Source organism: Canis lupus, chromosome 1, assembly GCF_011100685.1.
Source record: "Canis lupus familiaris isolate Mischka breed German Shepherd chromosome 1, alternate assembly UU_Cfam_GSD_1.0, whole genome shotgun sequence".
Taxonomy (NCBI): Eukaryota; Metazoa; Chordata; class Mammalia; order Carnivora; family Canidae; genus Canis; species Canis lupus.
The window spans coordinates 8,490,088-8,512,307 of NC_049222.1; the positions used below are offsets into that span (position 1 = coordinate 8,490,088).

The 22,220-nt window shown below is 38.7% G+C and overlaps 1 protein-coding gene across 2 annotated transcripts in view; it reads right to left on the reverse strand.

Moving 5' to 3' along the window:
• DOK6 (docking protein 6) overlaps nt 1-22,220 on the reverse strand; it is a 368,735-nt gene that overhangs the window by 21,583 nt on the left and 324,932 nt on the right. Inside the window, exon 8 of one of the 2 annotated variants that reach the window (XM_038525818.1) lies at nt 3,598-3,954. The exons of the other annotated variant lie outside the window; for it this stretch is intronic. Coding sequence (XP_038381746.1) covers nt 3,779-3,954 — 176 coding nt within the window. The 3' untranslated portion in view covers nt 3,598-3,778. Of the gene's footprint in view, nt 1-3,597; nt 3,955-22,220 lie in introns of those variants that run through there. 2 annotated transcript variants of the gene reach the window in all.

The window sequence follows — 22,220 nt, forward strand, 5'->3', positions numbered from 1 at the left end:
TTCAATACTCCTGTTTCTTTATTATATTTTCAAGTATATGTGTAGTTTTTTTGATTTTTTAAAATTTAAATTCAATTTAATTAACACATAGTGTATTATTAGTGTCAGGGGTAGAATTTAGTGATTGATCAGTTGCATATAACACTCAGTGCTCATCACATCACGTGCCCATCACCCAATTACCCCATCCCTCCACCCACCTCCCCTCCAGCGACCATCAGTTTGTTTCCTCAAGTTGAGTCTCTTATGGTTTGTCTCTTGTTTTCATCTTATTTTTCCTTCTCTTTCTCTGTGTTCATCTGTTTTGTTTATTAAATTCCACACGAGTGAGGTCATATGATAATTGTCTTTCTCTGACGGACTTATTTCACTTAGCATAATACCCTCTAGCTCCATCCAGGTCATTGCAAATGGCAAGATTTCATTCTTTTTGATGGTTGAGTAATATATATATATATATATATATATATATATATATATCACAGATTCTTTATCCATTCATCTGTCTAGGCTCTTTCCATATTTTAGCTATTATGGACATTGCTGCTATAAACATTGGGATGCACGTGCCCCTTTGAATCACTATGTTTGTGTCCTTTGGATAAATACCTAATAGTGCAATTGCTGGGACATAGGGTAGTTCTATTTTTAATTTTTTGAGGAACCTTCATACTGTCTTCCAGAGTGGCTGCCCCAGTTTGCATTCCCACCAACAGTGTAAGAATATTTCCCTTTAAGTATTTGTGTAATTTTTGAGAAAATTATGCTGAATTGTAAGTCATTATGAGTAGCCCTCATGAGTGGCTATGGAGTCAGGTAAGTTTAGTTTGAACACAGGCTCAGTCAGCTCTCAGCTGTGGGCACCATGGCAGGTCCTTAGCCACTCCAAACTTTAGTATCATCACCTATAAAATGAGCTCGTGACACCTGACAGCATTTAATGAGATGGTGTATCTAAGGTGACCAGCATGGGATATCACATTTAGCAGGTACCCCATAAACAGGGTGTTAGCATTACATAAATTTGGCCCTATGAAGTTATTAGTACTAGGCCCTTTTACTTCCTTGAATCAGGAGAGAATTAGAAGTTAGTAATTCTTTGAAAGAAAATTGAAGAGATAAATTTGGATGCATAGGAAATATTTTCCTCCCAGTTGTGAAAGAAACATCTGGCGGTCCAGGGATGGGACACAGTACTGCTGATACTGCCAGACCTACAGACTTCACATGATCCTGGAGACCCGGGATCGAGTCCCATATTGGGCTCCCTGCATGGAGCTTGCTTCTTCCTCTGCCTGTATCTTTACCTCTCTCTCTCTCTCTCTCTCTCTCTCTCTATCTCTGTGTCTCTAATAAATAAATAAATAAAATCTTAAAAAAAAAAAAAGACTTGAACAGACTTCCAACAAAGAAAATGTAAGCAGTTCTGGCAGCTGTAGGAATGGGACCGAGATGGCAAATGGGACCATCCCTTTTAGAAATTTGGTAGCGAGATGGTATGGGGAACCCAGGACAATGTTGAAGAACACGATGTGGGGCCTGATAGACCTGACTTTGAGTTCTGACCCTGTAACTTCAACTTTAGTTCCTCTTTATCTGTAAAATGAGAATAATCCTAGTGACCACCCCAGGGTTGTGAAGATAATGTAATTACACCAATGGATAGACTCAATCCCAATACACTATGTTCACTTTCAGTTTGTTTGCCTTTTATTTAGATGCATTTCTGGATATTGTTTAATTTGCTAAACAATTAAGTTCTGATAAATGGAAGAGATTGCCCCCCCCCCCCAAAAATGGAGCGAGGTTGTGGGGGGAGGTGAGTTTCTCTGGGATTCTTGGTGGAGTGAGCCCAAAAGCCTGAAACCTGAGAGCAGCATCTTATCACCCAGAGACAGAGAACCAGAGGCTTTTAGAACGAAGAAAACCTTTGTGCCTCTCCAGCTCGGCATGTCACCCATTGAATAGGAGAGCATGATTGAGAAGCAAAAACTTGTCTATTACTGAGAAGCAATATTTCTTTTTACTTATTTATTTTATTTATCTATGTATTTATTCATGAGAGACACACACAGAGAGAGAAGCAGGCTCCATGCCAGGAGCCCAATGTGGGGCTCGATCCCGGGTCTCCAGGATCACGCCCTGGGCCGAAGGCAGCGCTAAACTGCTGAGCCACCCGGGCTGCCCGAGAAGCAATATTTCAAAGCTGAGCCAATCCTTCTTCTCCACCCTGTTTCCCTTCCCTTCTGTACTCAGTGAATGGCACCCATCAACCTAACAGCCCATGTCGAAGCACTGGGGGCCACTGTGGTCTCCTTACTTTTCCATCATCTCCCCTCCATCAGTCAGCAAGTCCTGTTGCTTCTACCTCCTTCAATCCTCTTAGCTCCACTTAACTCCTTCATGCTCACTACCTCTACCTTGAATTTGTCATCAGGTTTATGGCTCTAGCCACCCAACTGGGCTTCCTGACAATGCTGTCACCTAATAGTTGCCAAAATGATTATGAAGGTGTGGTGATCTCTCCCCTACATACTTTTTTTTGATGGTGGTGGGGGATAAATGCAAACTTCCTAGCCTAGTACTTAAGATTCCCAATGGGCATGACAAGGGTATGATTTTGGGGGCTCTTCTTTAATTAACTGCCATGTATAAAATTCATCAGTTCCACTCTTCTCCTATAAAAATCTATGTAAAAACATGGTTTCTGCATACCAAAATGGCTTCAAGACAAATCCTCCAGGGCTTCCTTTTAACCAAATTGTTACCCTTACACTCTTTTTCTCTATGTGTGTAAATGTATCGGAATACCCCCCAGGGACTGTTTGTGATGTGAGCTGCCCTTCCCTCTCCAGCACCATTTCCCTAGTCTCTCCCTCACACCCTCGGCTCTAACATTCTAATAGAAAATTCACAAAGAGAGCAGGCTTTCTAAACCACAGGCTTCTTCCTCTACTAGAATGCCCACCCTTCTGGTCATTTGTACTCATCTCTTATTGGGTTAATTCCTATTTTTAGGTTAAGAATCCACCGAGGAAGGCTTACCCATTCCTGCTCAACATGTCAGCTGCCTGAGTCAGAAGCCACTCTACTGTGCTTCCTTAGCACCACCTGTATATGTCTGTCTCATCTCTTACTCTATTTTTGTGTCTCCTCTACGAGCTTATACTAAACTTGAGGAAAGGAAGCTTATTTACCTTTGTGTCTTTGGAGTCATGTAAAATGCCAGCTCACAGCAGGTACTCAGTGAATATTAATGAATAAAACTATGAAAAATGCATGCAGCAGCTCACTCCTTGTGCAGAGTAGAACACAGAAGTATAGATGTCCCACATACTGCCTTGCACATCCTAGATAGTCAATAATTATCTGTTGAATCACAATAATATAATTATATAGCCTCGTCCTGTCTAATGGAGGAAATTACAATCCTTTTTGAGATGAAAATGTAAATAATAATAAAGTGAAATGTGATTCTCAAATGTATTCTTTATTTTTTAAAAAAAATTTTTAAAGATTTTCCTTATCTCTTTGAGAGAGAGACAGCAAGAGCATGGGGGAGAGGGAGAGGGAAAGAGAACCTGAAGCAGACTCTGCACTGAGCACAGAGCCCGACGCAGAGCTCGATCCCACAACAGGGCAATCATGCCCTGACCTGAAACCCAGAGTCAGATGTTTAACTGACTGAGCCACCCACGTGCCCCCAAAATGTATAACTATGAGAATAAGAAAATCATTATTTCTGGCTCATTGTAATGCATTGACCCTAACAAGTGGACTAATTGATGAAGAAAGAAGACCCATGCAGTGAAAGTTTGTTGGTAGACAATTCTCCATGAGCTCTTGCATCTTTGAGTGTTTTGCAGCAGAGACATTGACGGCCTTTATTCTGGATTATCTTTTCAAGGATATTTGTACAGCAAACAGCTATACAAATGGAGATACTGTCTGTTTCTGAAAGAAAGAAGAGGTTTATTTATCTACAGTGCCAAAAAGATGTCTCTCTCTGAGACAAAGTTCAGGCTGTATTATTTATTGCCCATTATAAAACACTGGGGTTCCCTAAACTTCTGTGGTTCGTCTCCAGTAACACAACCTCTTTCATGTGTAGGTGTCTCCTGACCCTCTTTACATCTCCCTGTGAGATTTGGGACTCAGGAAACCAACATAAATGCTGGTACTCTGGCTAATACTGTTTCTGTGAGTCATAAAACACCCTTAGTCTCTGATTCAGGAGTCTTCCATCTTCTGCCATGATCTGTGATGCTGCGGCAGGCTGACTTGCTAGCTTGCAGGTAGGTAAAATCTCTGACACTCCATGCTCTTGGCAATGCTAATAAATAGTGATATGTAATGATTCCCATGCTAAGGTAGTGCCTTTGAATTTTTGTTGGATTTTATACTGACTCATTATTTAGTAAGACTCTGCTAAGTTTCAGTGAAATCTTCCCTTATCTGAAGGACACATCATGCCTGAATGACATAATTTATATGATAGTGACCAAAAAGGACAGTTTCTTAGAGTGAGCTGAAAAAATTCCATCACACATGAGAAAGAAAGAGTGAATATGACAATGTTGTTTTCGCTAGAGAATAGAAAATTAGATAAGTGGCCCTCTTATCACTCAAATTCTTAGGATTGAAATAATTGTTAATGAAAATTAATTTCCAATAAAGACAATCCAGTCATCTGAGAACTGTCCGAGTTATTTCTTAATAAGGTACACACATTTTTGTTGCTGCTATTGTTTTGATGGGGAGGGTCTTTGCTTCTGATGATTTTTTTTTTTAAAGCAATAGCATGCTGTCAAATATAAAGATGGAATGTGAAAAAAAAATCAGAGAGCTCATTTGGTTTTCACAAGGAAGAAAGAAACATTTATTTTAGGACAAACACAAAGCAGAGAAAATGAATGATTCCTGTGGTTTTCAAATGAAGCTTTTATCCTGTTAGAGCCTTTGTTAAAAACAGTGAAGCATGTTTTAATTCTGAATATGGAAAATTGTTCTCAAAGATTTGCTGCCCCTTAAAATTGCTCTAAAAGACTACTACCATACCACAATAGGATACTTTAAAGACAGAAAATAAAGAGATTACAGGGTAAATAGCTTACAAGCTGTGATGGTTAACATTTGGGAGATGATTCATTGGTGACTATATCTTTTATCAGAGTTCTTTTGTTAAGATAGTTTTTTTTTTTTTTTCCTCTCCTCTGTGACAGCCAGTTGAACTGAACCAAGAAGATGCAGTCACAGTGTATTTTAGAACATCCCACTGCTGACTGCTGGAATGTGTGACGGAAAGCACAGAAATGTGGCCCACACGGGCAGTATGGCGCAGGGGTGTTGAGAAGCAAGGTGAGAATTTTACATGCTCTGTCCTATTGATAACATTCAATTATGGCCTTGCTTCATGATTCTAGAACATTTTAACTAGTAGGTGTAATTTTCACAGGACGGTTGACAGGCTTCTATTGATTAAAATGTGAAAATGTAACAAAGACAATGCCAGTGATTATGTTATTCTGATCTTTATAAACTTTTGAATGATTTGCCCTTTTAGTATAATAATAGTTTCCACTGATGTTTACATATTGCATCTGTATGTTTAAATATACAACTTAGCACAATTTTAAATATCTGCATGGAGAGAAATATGATATAAAAACACTAAACTCAAGTTTAAACATCCCTCCTAATCTTCATTCTTTGTGTTAATCTATGCAGCTAATCCATGCAGAGGCAGCTCGATTCTTGCTTGGTGTGCATTGAGGTGTGCATTTTTGGGAAAAATTCATCAATGTCTTGCATAATTATGCATTCTATCCTACCTTCTGCTTTCTATCAACAATCTCTACCTTAGAAATACTCATTAGGTCTGCATATATCCAAAATATATATTATATTTAAATGTTTTAAATTATATGTATTTTCCTATGAGCAGAAACTACAAAGTATAATAACTTGTGTTCATTTAGATACTTGAGATTTGAGGTGTCAGTGTGGAGATTAGTGTAGGCTCCTAGCTGGTGGTGAATATCATTCCCAGAAATCCCATCCGGTCTCTGCAGTTATATGTGCTGGAATAAATATGGATCTTGGGCAAGTTGCAGTGAGTCCTGAGGAAGAAGCAATTCATACTTTTTCACAGTCAGGATCACAGAATATAAGGGTCTGCTTGCTTGTTTGATGAGAAGCAGTAACATTTAAATGCTTTGGATATCCATATCTATGAAATACTTTTGTCCAGGCCTTTTTCATTTCATGAATACTCTTCACCCATTGAGAAATACACTTGCTGAAACAGATGGTCATAATCCTAAAACTAAGATAACTGTTGGCTAGATTGAGTGACACAGGTTAAAATTAAGAAATGTGTGGAAACCAACAAAAGGAGCAGAGACTGGAGGGTTTACTCCTGGTGAAATGCTGTTGCCTAATGCCCTATTTCTAACATTACTTGCTTCCAAAATAACATACATTCTCTGATACCAACACCAACAATGTAAAACCAGAAACTCCCTTATAGGTGTGTAAAACTTTTGTTTTTAGTGTATTTTTATACACACTTTCATTGAGCTCTTCCATTAGTCTTCTGCAGGGAAGCCAGATAGGAATTAGCACTTGGATTTCATTGGTGACACTGGAGGCTTGTGTAACTCCTAGTGATTACTCCAGATGCCAGGGTTATGACTTTTTCAGTGTTTCCTTAGGAGGTGACTATGGAGCTTTTAATAGTTTGGCCTCACGTAGCTTGTTTTTGCAGTGGCACCTGGTAGCCCTCTCAAAGCACAGAGAATGCTTGTAGGCTGGGATTGTTCTTCCAGGTGGAAATCTGGCAAAGCTACAGCCCTGTTATTCAATAAAAAACTCTAATCAAGTGTTGCTCTGTGGTATTTTGTAGGTATGTTTACAGTCCATAGATAGGAAGATTATTCTAGATAACCTGGGTGGGTCTGGTTAAATCAGTTGAAAGCCCTTAACAGCAGTATTGCGAATTTCCTGGTGAGGGAGTTCTGCTCATGGACTGTGGTTTCCAGTTCCATCCTAGATCTCCAGCTGGTCTTATCCACGGCCTGGCCTTGAATTTTGGACTTGTCGAGCCCCGCCCCCCCCGCCCCAATCACATAAACCAGTTCTTTGCAATGTCTCTTAATATATCTCTCCTCCTGGCTCTGCCTCTCTGCCTGAGTCCTATCTGATACAGAAGGCTATCCAAGTCTATCCACTACTAACAAGATCACTCATCTCAGGCATATCCCCCCACCTTCCTCCCACTTAAGGGTCTCAGGACACCCTACAACGGCATTGGAAGTAGTCCCGCCAACTGCAGGGATTCTGGGAAAGCTACAGCTGCAAAACGGCCAGTTTGCGGGCTCAGAATGCATACATTCTGGTGGAATCTCATGATTCAGGAGGTTCTGAGGTCTTCACAGTTCACAAGTCCTCAGCTTGAAGTGGGGGTCCTCAGTAGGTACTTGTGGGGGACGGGTGTGTATGGTGCTTGTTTGGTTTGGGGTCTCCTCTGAGGACTCTGAGTTCTCAGTTCTGGAAAAAATGCTCCAGACTTCAGAATTCTCATTTCTGCCTTTGTTTTAGTCTAGATTTAGAACTCATGACTGACTTCAGGGCACCTAGTGCGTTTCCCCCGGATGCTGACATTGGCATCCTGTGATGGAAGCTTCTCTTGCATTCAGCATGTGATGTCTCGGGTCCTGGGCTGAATGCAGCTGTTAGAGGGCTGCTGTGGCCTGATATGCAGCCCCCAAATTCACTTGCTGAAACCCAAACCCTCAGTGTGGTTGATTTGGAAGAAAGGCTCTTAGGATGTAATTGAGATTGAATAAAATCATAAGGGTTAGGTCTTAATCAGATGGGATTGGTGGCTTTAGAAGGGGAAGAGATGTCTCTCTCTCTCCCTCTGTCTCCCCACAGACTTGAGGAGAGGCCATGATGCACACAGCAAGAAGGGGGCCATTTGCAAGGCAGGAAAACACCCAAATCTGACCATGCTGACTCCAGCCTCCAGAACTGTGGGGAAATGGATTTCTCCTGTTTCAGCCATTGAGTCTATGGTATTTTTGTTATGGCAACCTGAGTTAACTGAGATGGCACTGACTGTGGTAAGTTCTGGAGCCATTGGTTTTAGGGCCAAAGAGCCTAAAGGATCATTTTAAAAATTATTATTACTTTTTCCTATTTAAGTAAACGATGAGTTTTTTTACAAAGTAAGATGGATCACACTCAAAATGAATAGACATTTGAAACGTTCACTGAATGGCTACCCCAGCTGTATAACGTCTTTCATGAGAGAAGGAGGAATAAATGGACTAGACTCTATAATCACAGAAATAAAAACCAACTTAAATTATGCAAGAATAGTTAAAACATCACACCATTAAATTTAATTTGAACACCCTCTGGTGTGTATTGAAGTTGCAAGTCTACTTACTACTTCCTGGGCAGAAAGGAACGTGTGAGAATCTGTTCTCTGTGAAGAAAGCCCTGAAGGCCGAAGATTTTCCCTTTGGGGTTTTCTTCATGTTCCTACTGGTAGACACTGCTGTAACTTTATTTTTTTTACTTTATTATTTATTTATCTATTCATGAGAGATACACATAGAGAGGCAGAGACACAGGCAGAGGGAGAAGCAAGCTCTGTGTGGGCATCCTGATGTGGGACTCAATCCCAGGACCCTGGGATCACGCCCTGAGTCAAAGGCAGACACTCAACCACTGAGCCACCCAGGTGTCCCAACATTGCTGTAACTTTTGATGAGATACCACCCTGCTGCTGTCTCGCTGCTGGACCATGTAGCTCTGGCCTTCTCATCTTCTTTGTCTTGTCTGGCATTCAGTGCTCAGGGACAGGTCCCACAGCAACAGCTCCAAAGGTGACCTCCTCTAGAGTTAGCAAATTCTAAGCTCAAGCATAAAGTCTGCACACAGACAGATCTGGGTTTAACTGGCGGTCATTCGAAGGCCACCAGGTTTTGCATTTTTCAAACAGGGAGAATGACATTTGCCTTAGGGCTGACGCTAAGTGGTAAGTATTTTCCAAAGGGCAATGCATGGGGAGTTCTTGGCATGACACTTACTCCTGTAGATTTCCCATACACATGAGTTGCTTATGTTTATTATCATGGAGGAAGATGCCCCAACATAACAAATCTCCAACCTGTCTGGTCACAAACCAGAATCCATCCCCTGCAAATCTGCTTAAGGCTGAGTAGTAAATCCACTAGTTTGCTCATGGGGAATGGGTTTATTTATAATGATATGTGTGGTCACGACTTTCATTATGCACAGTTCCTATTTTTTGGAAGAGGAACACATTGCACATGAGATATAAAGGGTAAATTCTACTGGCAGAGAGAGATATAGGAGCAGCTGCTGTCATTCTGATGTCCATACATCAGATTTGGAAAGGGCCCTGGCAATGCCATGTGCCTTTAACGTCTGGAATTTGATTCTTCAGCAGCACAAACAAGGAGCAATGGGGTTGGGGAATGTCTCCTAATGGATTCAGGAGCTTGTTTCATGTTTTATTTTATTTTATTTTATTTTTTTAAATCACTGAATGGAGGATTTAAGATGTATGATCTGTTTCTAAAACTGGTATTAAAATTAATATATTCGGATTTATTCTTTTTCTCTTCTATTTTTTTAAAAGATCTATTTATTTGTGAGACAGAGACAGATAGAGAGAGAGAGAGCATGAGGGGGAGAGGTAGAAGGAATCTCAAGCAAAGTCCCCAAAGAGCGTGGAGCCAGGGTCAGGGGCTCAATCCCAGGACCCTGAGATCATGACCTGAGTGGAAACCGAGTTCGATGCTTAACCGATTACACTACCCAGGCCCCCCTCTTTGTCTCTTCCTAAGTTACAGTGTCTTATTTTCGGATGACAATCATATTCACAGAAATGAGTATTTCTGATGGATCCTAGAGGATATAAAATGTAGCCTAGAAAATACAATTGGATAAATTTTCAGCTGTGAAGATTATATTTAATCAATGAAACAGATAATGAGAACAAAACAAATTTTAACCAAATAACGAAAAGTCTCAAATTATATCTTTTTCTACATGGATGTGCTTATCTGTCTGTCTAGGTAAAAAGACTGAACCCTATGAAATTTCAGTTTTTAGGTCACTAACTGTAAAATATCAGAAATCTCAGAGTTGCTCCTAAATTATATCTATATAGAATAAAGAAAAATGTGATTATTTTAAGGTTTTCAGTCGCCTGTTACTTCATTTGCTTTTATTTTATATTTTATTTTATTTATTTTATTTTATTTTGTTTTTTATATTTGCTTTTATTTAAACAATTAATTCCTGCAACTTAATTCTTGAGTCCAAGAATGACCTTAGTATAAAAACAGAGTTGCAGGGGGCACCTGGATGGCTTAGTAGCTTGAGTGTCTGGCTTTTGGTTTCACTCAGGTCATGATCTCAGGGTCATGGGATTGAGCCCCTCCATCAGGCTCTACACTCAACCAGGAGTCTGCCAGAGATTCTCTCTCCCTCTCCTTCTGCTCTTCCCCATCCATCCCTCTCTCTCCCTCCAAAATAAATAATCTTAACAAAACAAAACAAAACACAAAACCAACAGTTGAAGCACTAATCACATTAACATTGCAGATGTGTCAGACTTTATTCCTAGCCCCAGTTAATTGCTTCAGCACTAATTTTAGCACTTATCTCTATCAAGCATTATTATTATTTTTAATTTAAATCTTTTTCTTTGATGAGTTTCAGATCCTAGATGGAATGCATGAGGGTGAATAGAGGCAAGGCTTGTCCTCTCTCCTTGTCCCCACTTGTAATTCTGTGTGACCGTGACCATGACCAGTGGTGTTCCTCCCTTCCTTTTATCTTCTGGTTGCCTTGCTTTCGGGGGTGCCAAGACACCTGTGGTTTGCTGCAGAGCAAAGCTGGTCCAGCTCCTTTCCCCCCTTTCAGTCTTGCATGTCAGACTTGATTGCCATGTTTGCAGCAGCTTCAGTAGAGGAGAGAAATTACACCCGCCTCCCATCCCCATGTTTCTCTTCCCCCCCTACCCCCAGATCTGGCCACTCTGTCTCTGACTTCACCGTCCAATAATTGTGTCTTCTTGTCACTCACAAAACCGGACACAATGAGGCCAAATTGCCTGGAATTCAACCATTCCTCAGAATGACCCAAAGGGCTTGCTGAACACTCACTCCTGGGTCCCACCCCTAGATTTTCTGATTCAGTAGGTCTTGGGAGGGTGGGGAATGCCCAAGAATTTGTCTTTCTAACAAGCTCCCTGGTGATGCTGATGTGTCTCATTCGGGGACCACTATAGGTCTACATAATTTCTAAATTTCCTTAGGTTTTGACCATTTGTGATTGAGATTAACAATAGTGATCACTGTCAACTGCCCATAAAACTGTAGTTTGGCATTCCTGCCAAGGACTGACCAAGGAGCTCAGGATCTATCCACCAGCACCTCCTGACCTCGAGCTTGGTGTGACTCCAGCATTGGTTCTAATTTCCATTTAAGTATATGATGAATGGCTAGTGTTTACATTTTAGAAATTTGTAGAGACATAAAAGCCAATTTGCATGCAATCCGGTTCCTGAATGAGCTTGTCATTTAACATAATAATCGTATGTAATAACCTGCCTAGTGGTGTGAATCTCCAATTACCTACCCTGCCTTGTAAAATATTGATCCTTAAGGTTGACGATAATGGGACTACAGTGATTGATACAGGGATTTATACTCTAATTTTGGATCCCAGAAAATTAAACCAAAAAGGAATTTATTTGGGCTTGTGTAGCTTGTTTTCAGTCAGGGCAGCAGCCGCAAAATTTATGTTTCTTATCTATTATTCCGCTAGGTTCATGGGTTCTGAGGGAAATAATCCTATTTTCTTGCTTAATAAATACAGGGTAAGCCCATTAATTACACTAAGATTAATGTGGCATTTAGTGCAGACACGAAAAATGCACTGCATTGAGTATTTGACCTTTTACATTATTAAAACTTAAAATGGGCTAAAATTTAACATGCAGCACAAATCCAAAAATAGAATTAGCATGCTTCTGAAAGTTTTTATATTTTATTCAGCTGCCTTCCAATAAGAATTTACCGGCAGCAAAATCATCTAAGAAAATACAAATAAAACCAATTTTTAAAATTGTATGAACACCATACATCTTTTATTATACTAATTGGATACAATACAATTGTAATTGTAATAGAACAAGTAATTCTCTTTGCCTGGGGCTCTACGGTGTTAGAGGACTAAAACAGCCCAGATAAGAAACATGTTTAAATGAGATGACAGATTTTAGCTTAAAACTTTGAAATACACCCAATAAATCTTGAAGGAAAAATAAACAGTAAAGCACACAACCTATTTTTCCTTTTTAGTATATACAGGCATACACAACTTGGTTTCAAAAACCAAATAATTAACACATCAGGGAAATTATTATGGAATCTTTTCCCTTAATAATACAATGAAAAGGCCTGTTTGAAAGGACAGATACAATTGAGATTACATTTCTTAATAGTTTCTCATATGTTTGTACCCTAAGACGTTTCAAGTAAGCCTGCAAACCCTTAGTCAAAGTTTCAAGAAAATGTGTATTGCTTGTAAACTGACAATTTGCAAACATTATCATTTACATGCTTATGTTAAATCATGATTTATTTGGGAGAAAACCTACAAGGAAATCCTATGGCCTGCTTGGCATTTTTCTTTGGCTTCCCTACATGTGTATGAGAAGTCTCTTAACAGTGTTAATGGTTTTATGTAGTATTGAGCAAAGCCTACTGAGCTGTAGAAACAAATTCAATCAAAATTATGGCACCACCTACTTTGCACGTGGCTATCTGTATTTTTAAAAGGGCTACATCTATTTTATATTGCATGCATCATTCCGTCAATATTATCTCTTAGATCATTACTTCTGATCCTTTGCTTCTTTCATGGAAACCCCTCAATAACTTTGAAGGCACCTTCTCCCCTGGTCTTCTTAGCTCCATCTTCCAGAATAGGACAAGCAGGTGATATAAAACCACCCGTGTAGGTGCTCATGAACTCTTGCCCTCTGAGAGGAAAATACTTTCTTCAGTGATGAGTTTGATCTCTTACCAGTATGTAACCCTCCGTTAGATCATAAACTGCAAGGGCAGGAACTGTGTCTCCTTACGTGCTCTAGAAGTTCTGATTTATTTATTGACAGCACTTCATCATAATAACCATGAAATGAGTGGGATTCAAACCACTCCTCCCGGCACCGCCATTTGGACAACAAAAGGCCACTAAGTAGGGTCTGCTCTGGAATGATGCTCTTGTTTCAACCTTAATTTTGGGGCAGAAATTTATTATGACCTTTCCTCTGTTGTTAAACTTCCCCATTCTTTATTTTTATCCAACCCTGCAGATACTCCCTCTGGTAGATACCCTTCACTAAAGTCAAGCTTACAGAAAATTCATGACTCACACATAACACCAATACCTACTGGGGGTCCGTGTTACTATTTGAGACGGTAGAGCAAACATATATGTGAATATGAAAAATCTTGGCTCAAGGTTTCCTGAGGAAGCTTCAGAAGCAGCTTGGCTGGGATGCCTGGGTGGCTCAGTGGCTGAGTGTCTGCCTTTGGCTCAGGTCATGACCCTGAGGTCCTGGGATTGAGTCCCATATCAGGCTCTCCATAGGGAGCCTGCTTCTCCCTTTGCCTATGTCTCTGCCTCTTTCTCTGTGTCTCTCTGGAGTAAATAAATACAATCTTTTTTTTTTTTTTTTTTTTAAGAAGCAGCTTGGCTTCTGGTTATAAGTAAGTCCTAAGGATGTACGTTACAGCAGGATGCCCATAGTGAATAATACTGTACCGTATGCTGGGAAGTTGCTAAAGCAGTAGATCTTACCCACCAAAAAATGTGCTTAATAGCAAGACAAACAAAACAAACAAACACAAACAGGAAATAATCCAAATGTGTGACAATGGAAGATGATTATATCAATTATGCTGCGGACAGTGCCTAGAACATTATATAGACATTATAAATGATTGTACAAGGATATTAGTGTTGTGGGAGAGTACCCATGACATATTGCTAAGGAAAGGTTGTTTAAAAAGGTAGTATTAGGGACGCCTGAGTGGCTCAGTGGTTGAGCATCTCTCTTTGGCTCAGGGCGTGATCCTGGGCTCCTGGGATCAAGTCGGGCTCCCTGTGAGGAGCCTGCTTCTCTCTCTGCCTGTGTCTCTACCTCTCTCTCTGTGTCTTTTATGAATAAATAAGTAAAATCTTTTATTTTATTTTATTTTTTAATAAGCAAAATATTTTTTTTAAATTTTTATTTATTTATGATAGCCACACAGGGAGAGAGAGACAGAGGCAGAGACACAGGCAGAGGGAGAAGCAGGCTCCATGCACTGGGAGCCCGATGTGGGACTCGATCCCGGGTCTCCAGGATCGCGCCCTGGGCCAAAGGCAGGCGCCAAACCGCTGCACCACCCAGGGATCCCAATAAGTAAAATCTTTTAAAAAAAGATAGTATTAAAGGTATGATTTACAGAGACAAGAAAAAAAAATCAAGCTAAACAAAACTAAACAAAAAGGCTTGCTATCTAAATACCAACACAATTGTCTCTGAGAGATGAAAAATTCTATTTTATTACTCATTTCTCATTTTATTCTTAGTCCTCTTTTCTTTTTCTAAATTTCCTCCAATCCATACATTATTTTAATCAGAGGTATATGCAAATTTAAAATGTAGGTTGCTTGAGTAGATATTCTTGGAGAATTTATAATATTCCAATTCTTCAGTCTGAAAATGTTCCAGATTCAGTTTATTGCTTTAAGCAACTTCCCATTTGCTCTTTAGTCCTTGTGATAAGAATTCATAACGGGAATCTTTTGATCACAAGGAAGTTAGGATTTCCCCATAACCCGGGAGATAAATGATGATAATAGCAAATCATAGCAGTTTCCTTTCTCTTTGCCACGTACTCATTTTTCTAGCCTCTCTTGCAGAGAGGGATGCCCATATGCCAAAGTTCTGACCCATAAAATAGAAGAAATCTATATGGAAGTTCTGGAAAGTTTTCCTTCACTGATTAAAAAATTAATAAGCCTCACAATGAAAAAAAAAATTTTTGTCTGGTCCTCTGGGTACATGTCTTGAAAGGGAATGGGATGCCTGGAGCTGTAGCAGTCATATTGTGAGCGTGAGGTATAAACATGAAGGTAGAAAGGAAACATGCCAAGAACAGTAGAATAGAGGAGGCTTTCTTCCTTTTCTGTAGCCAAATCCTCTTCTACCTCCTTATTATAAGTACACTGTGATAACATTTAGGGCTCGCCTGGAGAAACCGGGATGGTCTCACCATGCCAAGGTCCCTAACTTTAATCACACCCACAGGGTCCCTTTTGCCATGGAAGGTAACTCATTCATAGGTTCTGGGGATTTGCATGTGATACAGACATCTTTGGGGAGCCTCTAGTCAGCCTCTCACAGTTGCCTTAAACAATTAAGTGAACGCAGTACTGGTACTATCCAGTTTGTGTTCCAGGCACTATTCTAAGACATTGAAAGCAAGGAATAAAAGTGAGTATTTAGGTGAAAATATATTTACTCACTTAATATTTGTATCCTTACATGACCAACAGCATAAATATTATTCTCATCTGACAGATGATGATAACAGAGTACAGAGGAGTTAAAAAGCTTATGGAAGATCATAGTGCTTGTAACTAGCAGAAGCAGTATTTGATCCCAAGCAGAGGCCCCTACTTTTCATCGATGCGACATCCACATCAACTTTTTGGGACTGCAGTTTCATGGGCGGCTGGGAGGATAGAATTGAACGGGAGGCTCTCTGCATTTCAAATTCTAAAGTGTGGGGTTCTTTCCAACTCAAGTACGTAAACGTTTTGCCCAATGAGAACAATTCCAAAGGCATGTATGTCTGTTGCATCAACAAAATCATCAAAGCAAACATTTCAGAAGTCACTGATCATGTTCTTTGGAAAGAGTGTAGTGTAGGAAAGTCACAAAGTTGAACAATGAACTTCAAGATATGAAGAAGGACCTTTCTAAACTGTCCAGAATGAATGAACTGTTCAGATGTTACGTCCAAGAGGCCAGGTCAAGTGACAGAGTCATGATAATGAGCTACTGTAAAAAAGAAGCACCATGGCTTTCAGAGGCCGTTTACATAGATACATTTTAAAAACTTAGTATTCTGAAGCTGTGATGGGCCTCAAATAGAAATAGTCTGGAGGAGAAAAAAATACTCACATGAACCTTTTCCCCCCCAAATCATCAGTTCTGACAAAATAAAGAAACAAAGCTTTTTGTGTTACAGCAAGCCTATTAGACATGTGTACAGATAAAGTACATTGGCTGAGGCATGTTTAATAATAGCTCTTAATTTCTTTCCCAGAAACAATGGGTAATTTCTGAAGCAGAAGTGATTTCTGAAAAGAAGAGAAATAAATGTAGAAATGATTTAGTTTCTTTGTTATAAGCAATTTGAAAATATAATGGGGGAAGAGCAGAAACTAAATGTAATATAGAATAAATTTTAAAATCTCATTTAATGAGAAGCCACTTGCTAAGTACCTAAAGAAAAAGGTTAAAGTGCTTTGAAATTAAGGAAATTCATAGATTAGTGGCTTTAGATTTCATTTACTGTTTCAGTGCCATAGAGAGAGAAAGCCGCATTGAATGGCTCCAATCTTTGTGTTTTTACAGCACATACAGGAACAAAGAAAAACTAAAAATAGTAAAAACTCCACGAAGATAAGCTGAAGTGCCAATGTTTCCTTCCTGCTGATTTCAATTTGTTGCCTTAAAATTGTACGTACTGGGAATGGACTCTCGCCCCTTGAAAGACAGCTATTATAATTACTTTTATTTGCTTTTATATCATAGTCAAATGGCTTGGAGAATCAGGTTGTGCGGTTAAGTTTCGAGGGTTTTCCAGCTGATGGTGGCTGAGCCTGGAAGCGGTGATGGGTGCGGGAACTGGGACGGGAGGGCTTGGTCGTCAAGGGTGCTATGGAAATGACTGACTCTCAGGATAGAACCAGGCCTCAGATCTATTATCCTGCATCTTCCACAAATGACTGAAGCAGCCTGATTATTCAAGACACTGATTCTGCAGGATGAAACCGTTCCAGTTAAATCTCACGGCCAAAGCTTGTTGCTAAAACCGTTGCACTGATGGAGCCAACTGACTTGTTGGGGGCAATTCCTGATCTTGGATGCCAGTAAGGAGAACATCTGACACAGTCAAGCAGTGCCAAAAAAGTATGTGTCTTTCTTTTTATCTGGAGGTCCCTGGAGAAACACTTCACACCCTTTTTTGCTCTTTTTCTGAAATGGACAATTTGAGCGTTTTTCAGAAAGAGAGGTGCTTCTCAAAGCCCACTCATGGCCTATTGGGTCACGGGCCAAGTCAGTGTTAATGACTTCATTTATTTACCAAACAAGGTTAGGTGTTTTCTGATTTAAGATACGTGATCTTCTTTCTCAGTTTGTGTTCAGCATATTGCTGCTGACAAAAAAAAAAAAAAAAAAAAAATCTCTCAAAAAAATTAGAATTTCTAATTTTGTGACAACTGCATGGATTCCAGAAAAACAAGATAAATGTGTAAAATGTCAAGTGAAGAAGTGTCTCCTTTTAGCTTATAACTCCACTCAGTCTCTTGTGTATAGGTCAGCATATTAGTAATAATAACAAGAGTAATAATTATTGTAACTATGGACTAGGGTTCATGATTTTTTTTAAAGATATTATTTGTTTATTTTAGAGAGAAAGATTGAGCATGTGGCAGGGGTTGGGGGGCAGAACAGAGGAGACAGAGAATCTCAAGCAGACTCCATACTAAGCATGGAGCCTGACACAGGGCTCGATCTCAGGACCCTGAGATCATGACCTGAGCTGAAACCAAGAGCCAGATGTTCAACCAGCTGAGCCACCCAGGTGTCCCTAGAGTTCACGGTTATAATCATATTCAATTCTGTGTACAAGCCAATGACTTGAGGGGCGCAGGGGTGGCTCAGTGGTTCAGCATCTGTGTTCGGCTCAGATCGTGATCCTAGGGTCCTGGGATCAAGTCCCACATAGTACTCCCTGCAGGGAGCCTGCTTCTCCCTCTGCCTATGTCTCTGCCTCCCTTCCTCAGTGTCTCTTATGAATGGATAAATAAAATCTTAAAAGAAACCCCAAAAAGCCAAGCCAATGACTTGATAAAACTGTTTTTAGTTCTATATTGTACATTAGAAAACAGGGACAATTGGTATTAAGTTCTCTGCCCACGACTGTGTAGGTAGCACTCCAAGGTGGTCTGGCCTGAAAACTCATGCTCTCATCCCCTCTGCTGTGAAGAATAGCAGCAGGAATGAATAGAAGCTAAATGACATCAAGTGAAAATGCTTGTCTCTCTAACATAAAAATTTAGAAATGGAAATAAGCAGAATGTGTCTTTCTAAATGTTATAATCTTAATAATAACAATATCAATGAAGTAATGTATGATACTCTTGTTTTAATTTATTTAAAGATTCCAAAAGTATATACAACAGAAAACAAAAAAAAAATCCTTTCTTGTAAAATCTGTAAGATAAACCTCTGGCATTTCAGACAACCCAAATTTTCAGAGATTTGTGCAATGCTATATAATTAGTACAGCTAATTTTTCATAAAGACCTAGTTTTTTTAGAGGACTTTTAATTTCCTAGCAAAATTGAGGGGAAGATTCCGCATATATTCTCTGCTCCTACACAACCACAGCCTCCCCCACAATCAGCATCACTCACTTTTGTTACATTTGTTACAACAGATTAACCTACAGTGATGCGTCTTTATCACCCTGAGTCCCTAGTTTACATTATGGTTGACTCGATGTGTACATTCCATGGGTCTGAACGTATGTATAAAGATAAATACCCACTACTATAGTATTGTACAGAATATTATCAATGCCCTAAGAATCCTCCTTGCTCTTCCTATTCATTTCTCATCCTCCCAATGCCTGGAAACCATTGAGCTTTTTACTCACTGCCTTTCCCATGATGTCACATAGTTGGACTAGTAAGCATGTAGTCTTTTCAGATTGGCTTCTTTCATCTAGTAATATGCATTTTGAGGTTCATCTATTTCATGGTTTCAGAGCTCATTTCTAATTAACGTTGAATACTACTCCATTTTCTGGACATACCATCATTTACTTATCCTTCCATTGACTCACTGAAGCACGTTGGTTGCTTCAAGTTTTGCCAATTATAAATAAACTTGCTATAAGCGTCTGTGTGCAGATTTTCATGTGGACATAAGTTTTCAATTCTTTTAGGTAAATATCAAGAAGCATAGTTGCCGGATCATGTGGTATGAGTGTGTTTAGTTTTGAAAGAAATTGCCAAACTGTCTTCCAAATGGCCATACCATTTTGTATTCCCACCAGCAATGAATGAAAGTTCTTGTTGCCTCATGTTCGCACCAGAATTTGCCGTTGTCATAATTTTGGATTTTGGCATCCTAACAGGTGAGTAGTAGTATCTCACTGTTTTTTTTAAATTTGCATTTCTCTCATGACACCAGATGGGGCATCTTTTCCCATGCTTATTTGCCATATGTACGTCTTCTTTAGTGAAGGGTCTGCTAAGATGTTTGGACCATTTCTTAATCTAGTTTTTTTTTCTTATTGTTGAGTTATAAGAGTTCTTTTTTTTTTTAATTTAGATAACAGTCCTTTATCTGATGTGTCTTTTTAATATATTTTCTCTTGACTGTCTTTCACAAAACAGAAAATTTTAATTTAACTTGATTAATTTTTTTCTTTTTTTTCATTTTATTTAAATACAAGTTAGTTAACATGTAATGTATTATTAAATTCAGGGTAGAATTCAGTGATTCATTAGTTGCACATAACACCCAATGCTCATTATATCAAGTGACCTTCTTAATGCCCATCACACAATTACCTCATCCTCCACCTATCTCCCCGCTAGCAACACTCAGTTTGTTCTCTTTTGTTAACAGTCTCTTATGATTTGTCTCCTGTTTTTTTTTTAAAGATTTTATTTATTTGTTTGAAATAGAGAGAGAGAGAGGAGAGAGAGAGAGAGAGAGCATGAGGAGGGGGAAGGGCAGGAGAAGCAGGCACCCCTGGAAGTCATGATCTGAGCAGAAGGCAGATGCTTTACCAGCTGAGCTACCCAGGTGCCCTTCCTTCTCTGTTTTTAATCCTATTTTATTTTTCCTTTCCTTCCCCTATGTTCATCAGTTTTGTTCATAAAATTTTTAATTTTAATAAGTCCAGCATATCAGTTATTTTCTTAATGGATCATGGCTTTGGTGTTGGGTCTAAGAAGTCATTGCCACATCCAAGGTCATCTAGATTTTCTCCTATGTAATTGTGTAGGTGTTTTATAGTGTTGTGTCTTACACATTCATTTTGAGTTAATTTTTGTGAAAGATGTTAGATCTGTGTCTAGATTCCTTTTTTTTTTTTGCCTGTGCATAGTCAGTTGTTCTAGAAGCATTTGTTGAAAAGACTATCTTTGCTTCTTTGTCAAAGATCAGTAGATAGTATTTATATAGGTCTATTTCTGACATCTCTATTATATTATATTGATCTATTTTTCTGTTCTTTTGCTAATACCAAACTGTCTTGATTACTGTAGCTTTATAATAAGTCTTGAAGTTGGAGAGTGTCATCACTCAATCTTGTTATTTTCCCTCAATATTATGTTATCTATTCTGTATGTTGGCCTCTTTATATAAACTTTAGGATCAGTTTGTCAATATCCACAAAATAACTTTCTAGCATTTTGATTGGGATTGCATCGGGTCTATACATTAAGTTGGGAAGAACTGGCATCTTGACAATACTGAGTCTTCCTACCATGAACATGGAATATTTTTTCACTTATTTAGTTCTTTGATTTCATTTATCAGAATTTTGTAATTTTCCTCACACAGATTTTGTACATATTTTGTGAGATTTATACCTAAGTACTTAATATTTTTGGGTGCTAATGTCAATGGTATTGTCTTTTTTTTTTTTTTTCACAATGGTATTGTCTTTAATTTAAAATTCCACTGTTCATTGCCGGTGTAGAAAACTGTGATCAACTTTTCAATACAACCTGTATCCTGCAACCTTGCCATAATTGCTTATTAATTCCAAAAGGGTTTTTTTGGTCAATTTTTTTTACATAGATAATCACCTCATCTGAACACAAAGAGAATTTTATTTCTTCCTTCCAAATCTGAATACCTTTTATTTCCTTTTCTTGTTTTATTGCATTAGGCAGCACATCCAGAATAATGCTGAAAAGGAGTGGTGACAGTGACACGTCTTTGTATTATACCAGCGCTTAGTGGAAAAGCCTTCAGTTTCTCACTATTCAGTGAGATGTGAGCTGTAGGTATTTATGTAGATTTTTTTTTATGTAGATTTTTTAAAAAAAATCAAGTTGAACAAGTTCCCCTCTTGTTCTAGTTTACTGAAAATTTTTGTCATAAATGGGCTTGGATTTTGTTAAATGCTATTTCTGTATCTATTAATATCATGTGGCTTTTCTCTTTTTAGCTTGTTGATATGAAGTTACATTCATTGACTTTCTTTCTTTCTTTCTTTCTTTCTTTCTTTCTTTCTTTCTTTCTTTCTTTCTTTCTTTCACCTCAAATACATTTTTAAGAACTTGCTTCCCCTCATATACTACTTGGTGTCCCAGTAACAAAGTTAACATAGGAAAATCAGGAGAATTGATTTACTCTGTTTTTAAGATAATAAATTGTTCCCCTCTTCTCTTTGGAAAGTCACCAATTTAAAAAAATATATTATGAACTCTTTGATTTAAGTGTCTTTGATGACTTTCAATCTATTATAATCTTATCCTGATTGTATTTCAAACTGCCAAACTTTAGCCAGTGGGTGCTTCTTCAATCGATCCTTTAACATGATCTTAAGAATTTTGGTGATTTCCTTGCCAGTTGCTGTGTCAAGAGGTTCTAGGCTAATACTGTAGATAGCAAGCATTTACCATTGCTTTGGGTTCTTTCATCAGGAGAATATAACGTCTGGTTTTCACTAAAAAATCTCTGATTTCTTCTAATGAAAAATGAAATAAAATGTGAGTACAAACTGATCTATCAATCTTAAAGAAAAATTCCTCAGAACATTATATAGATATTTCCAATCCAAATTTGGGCAATA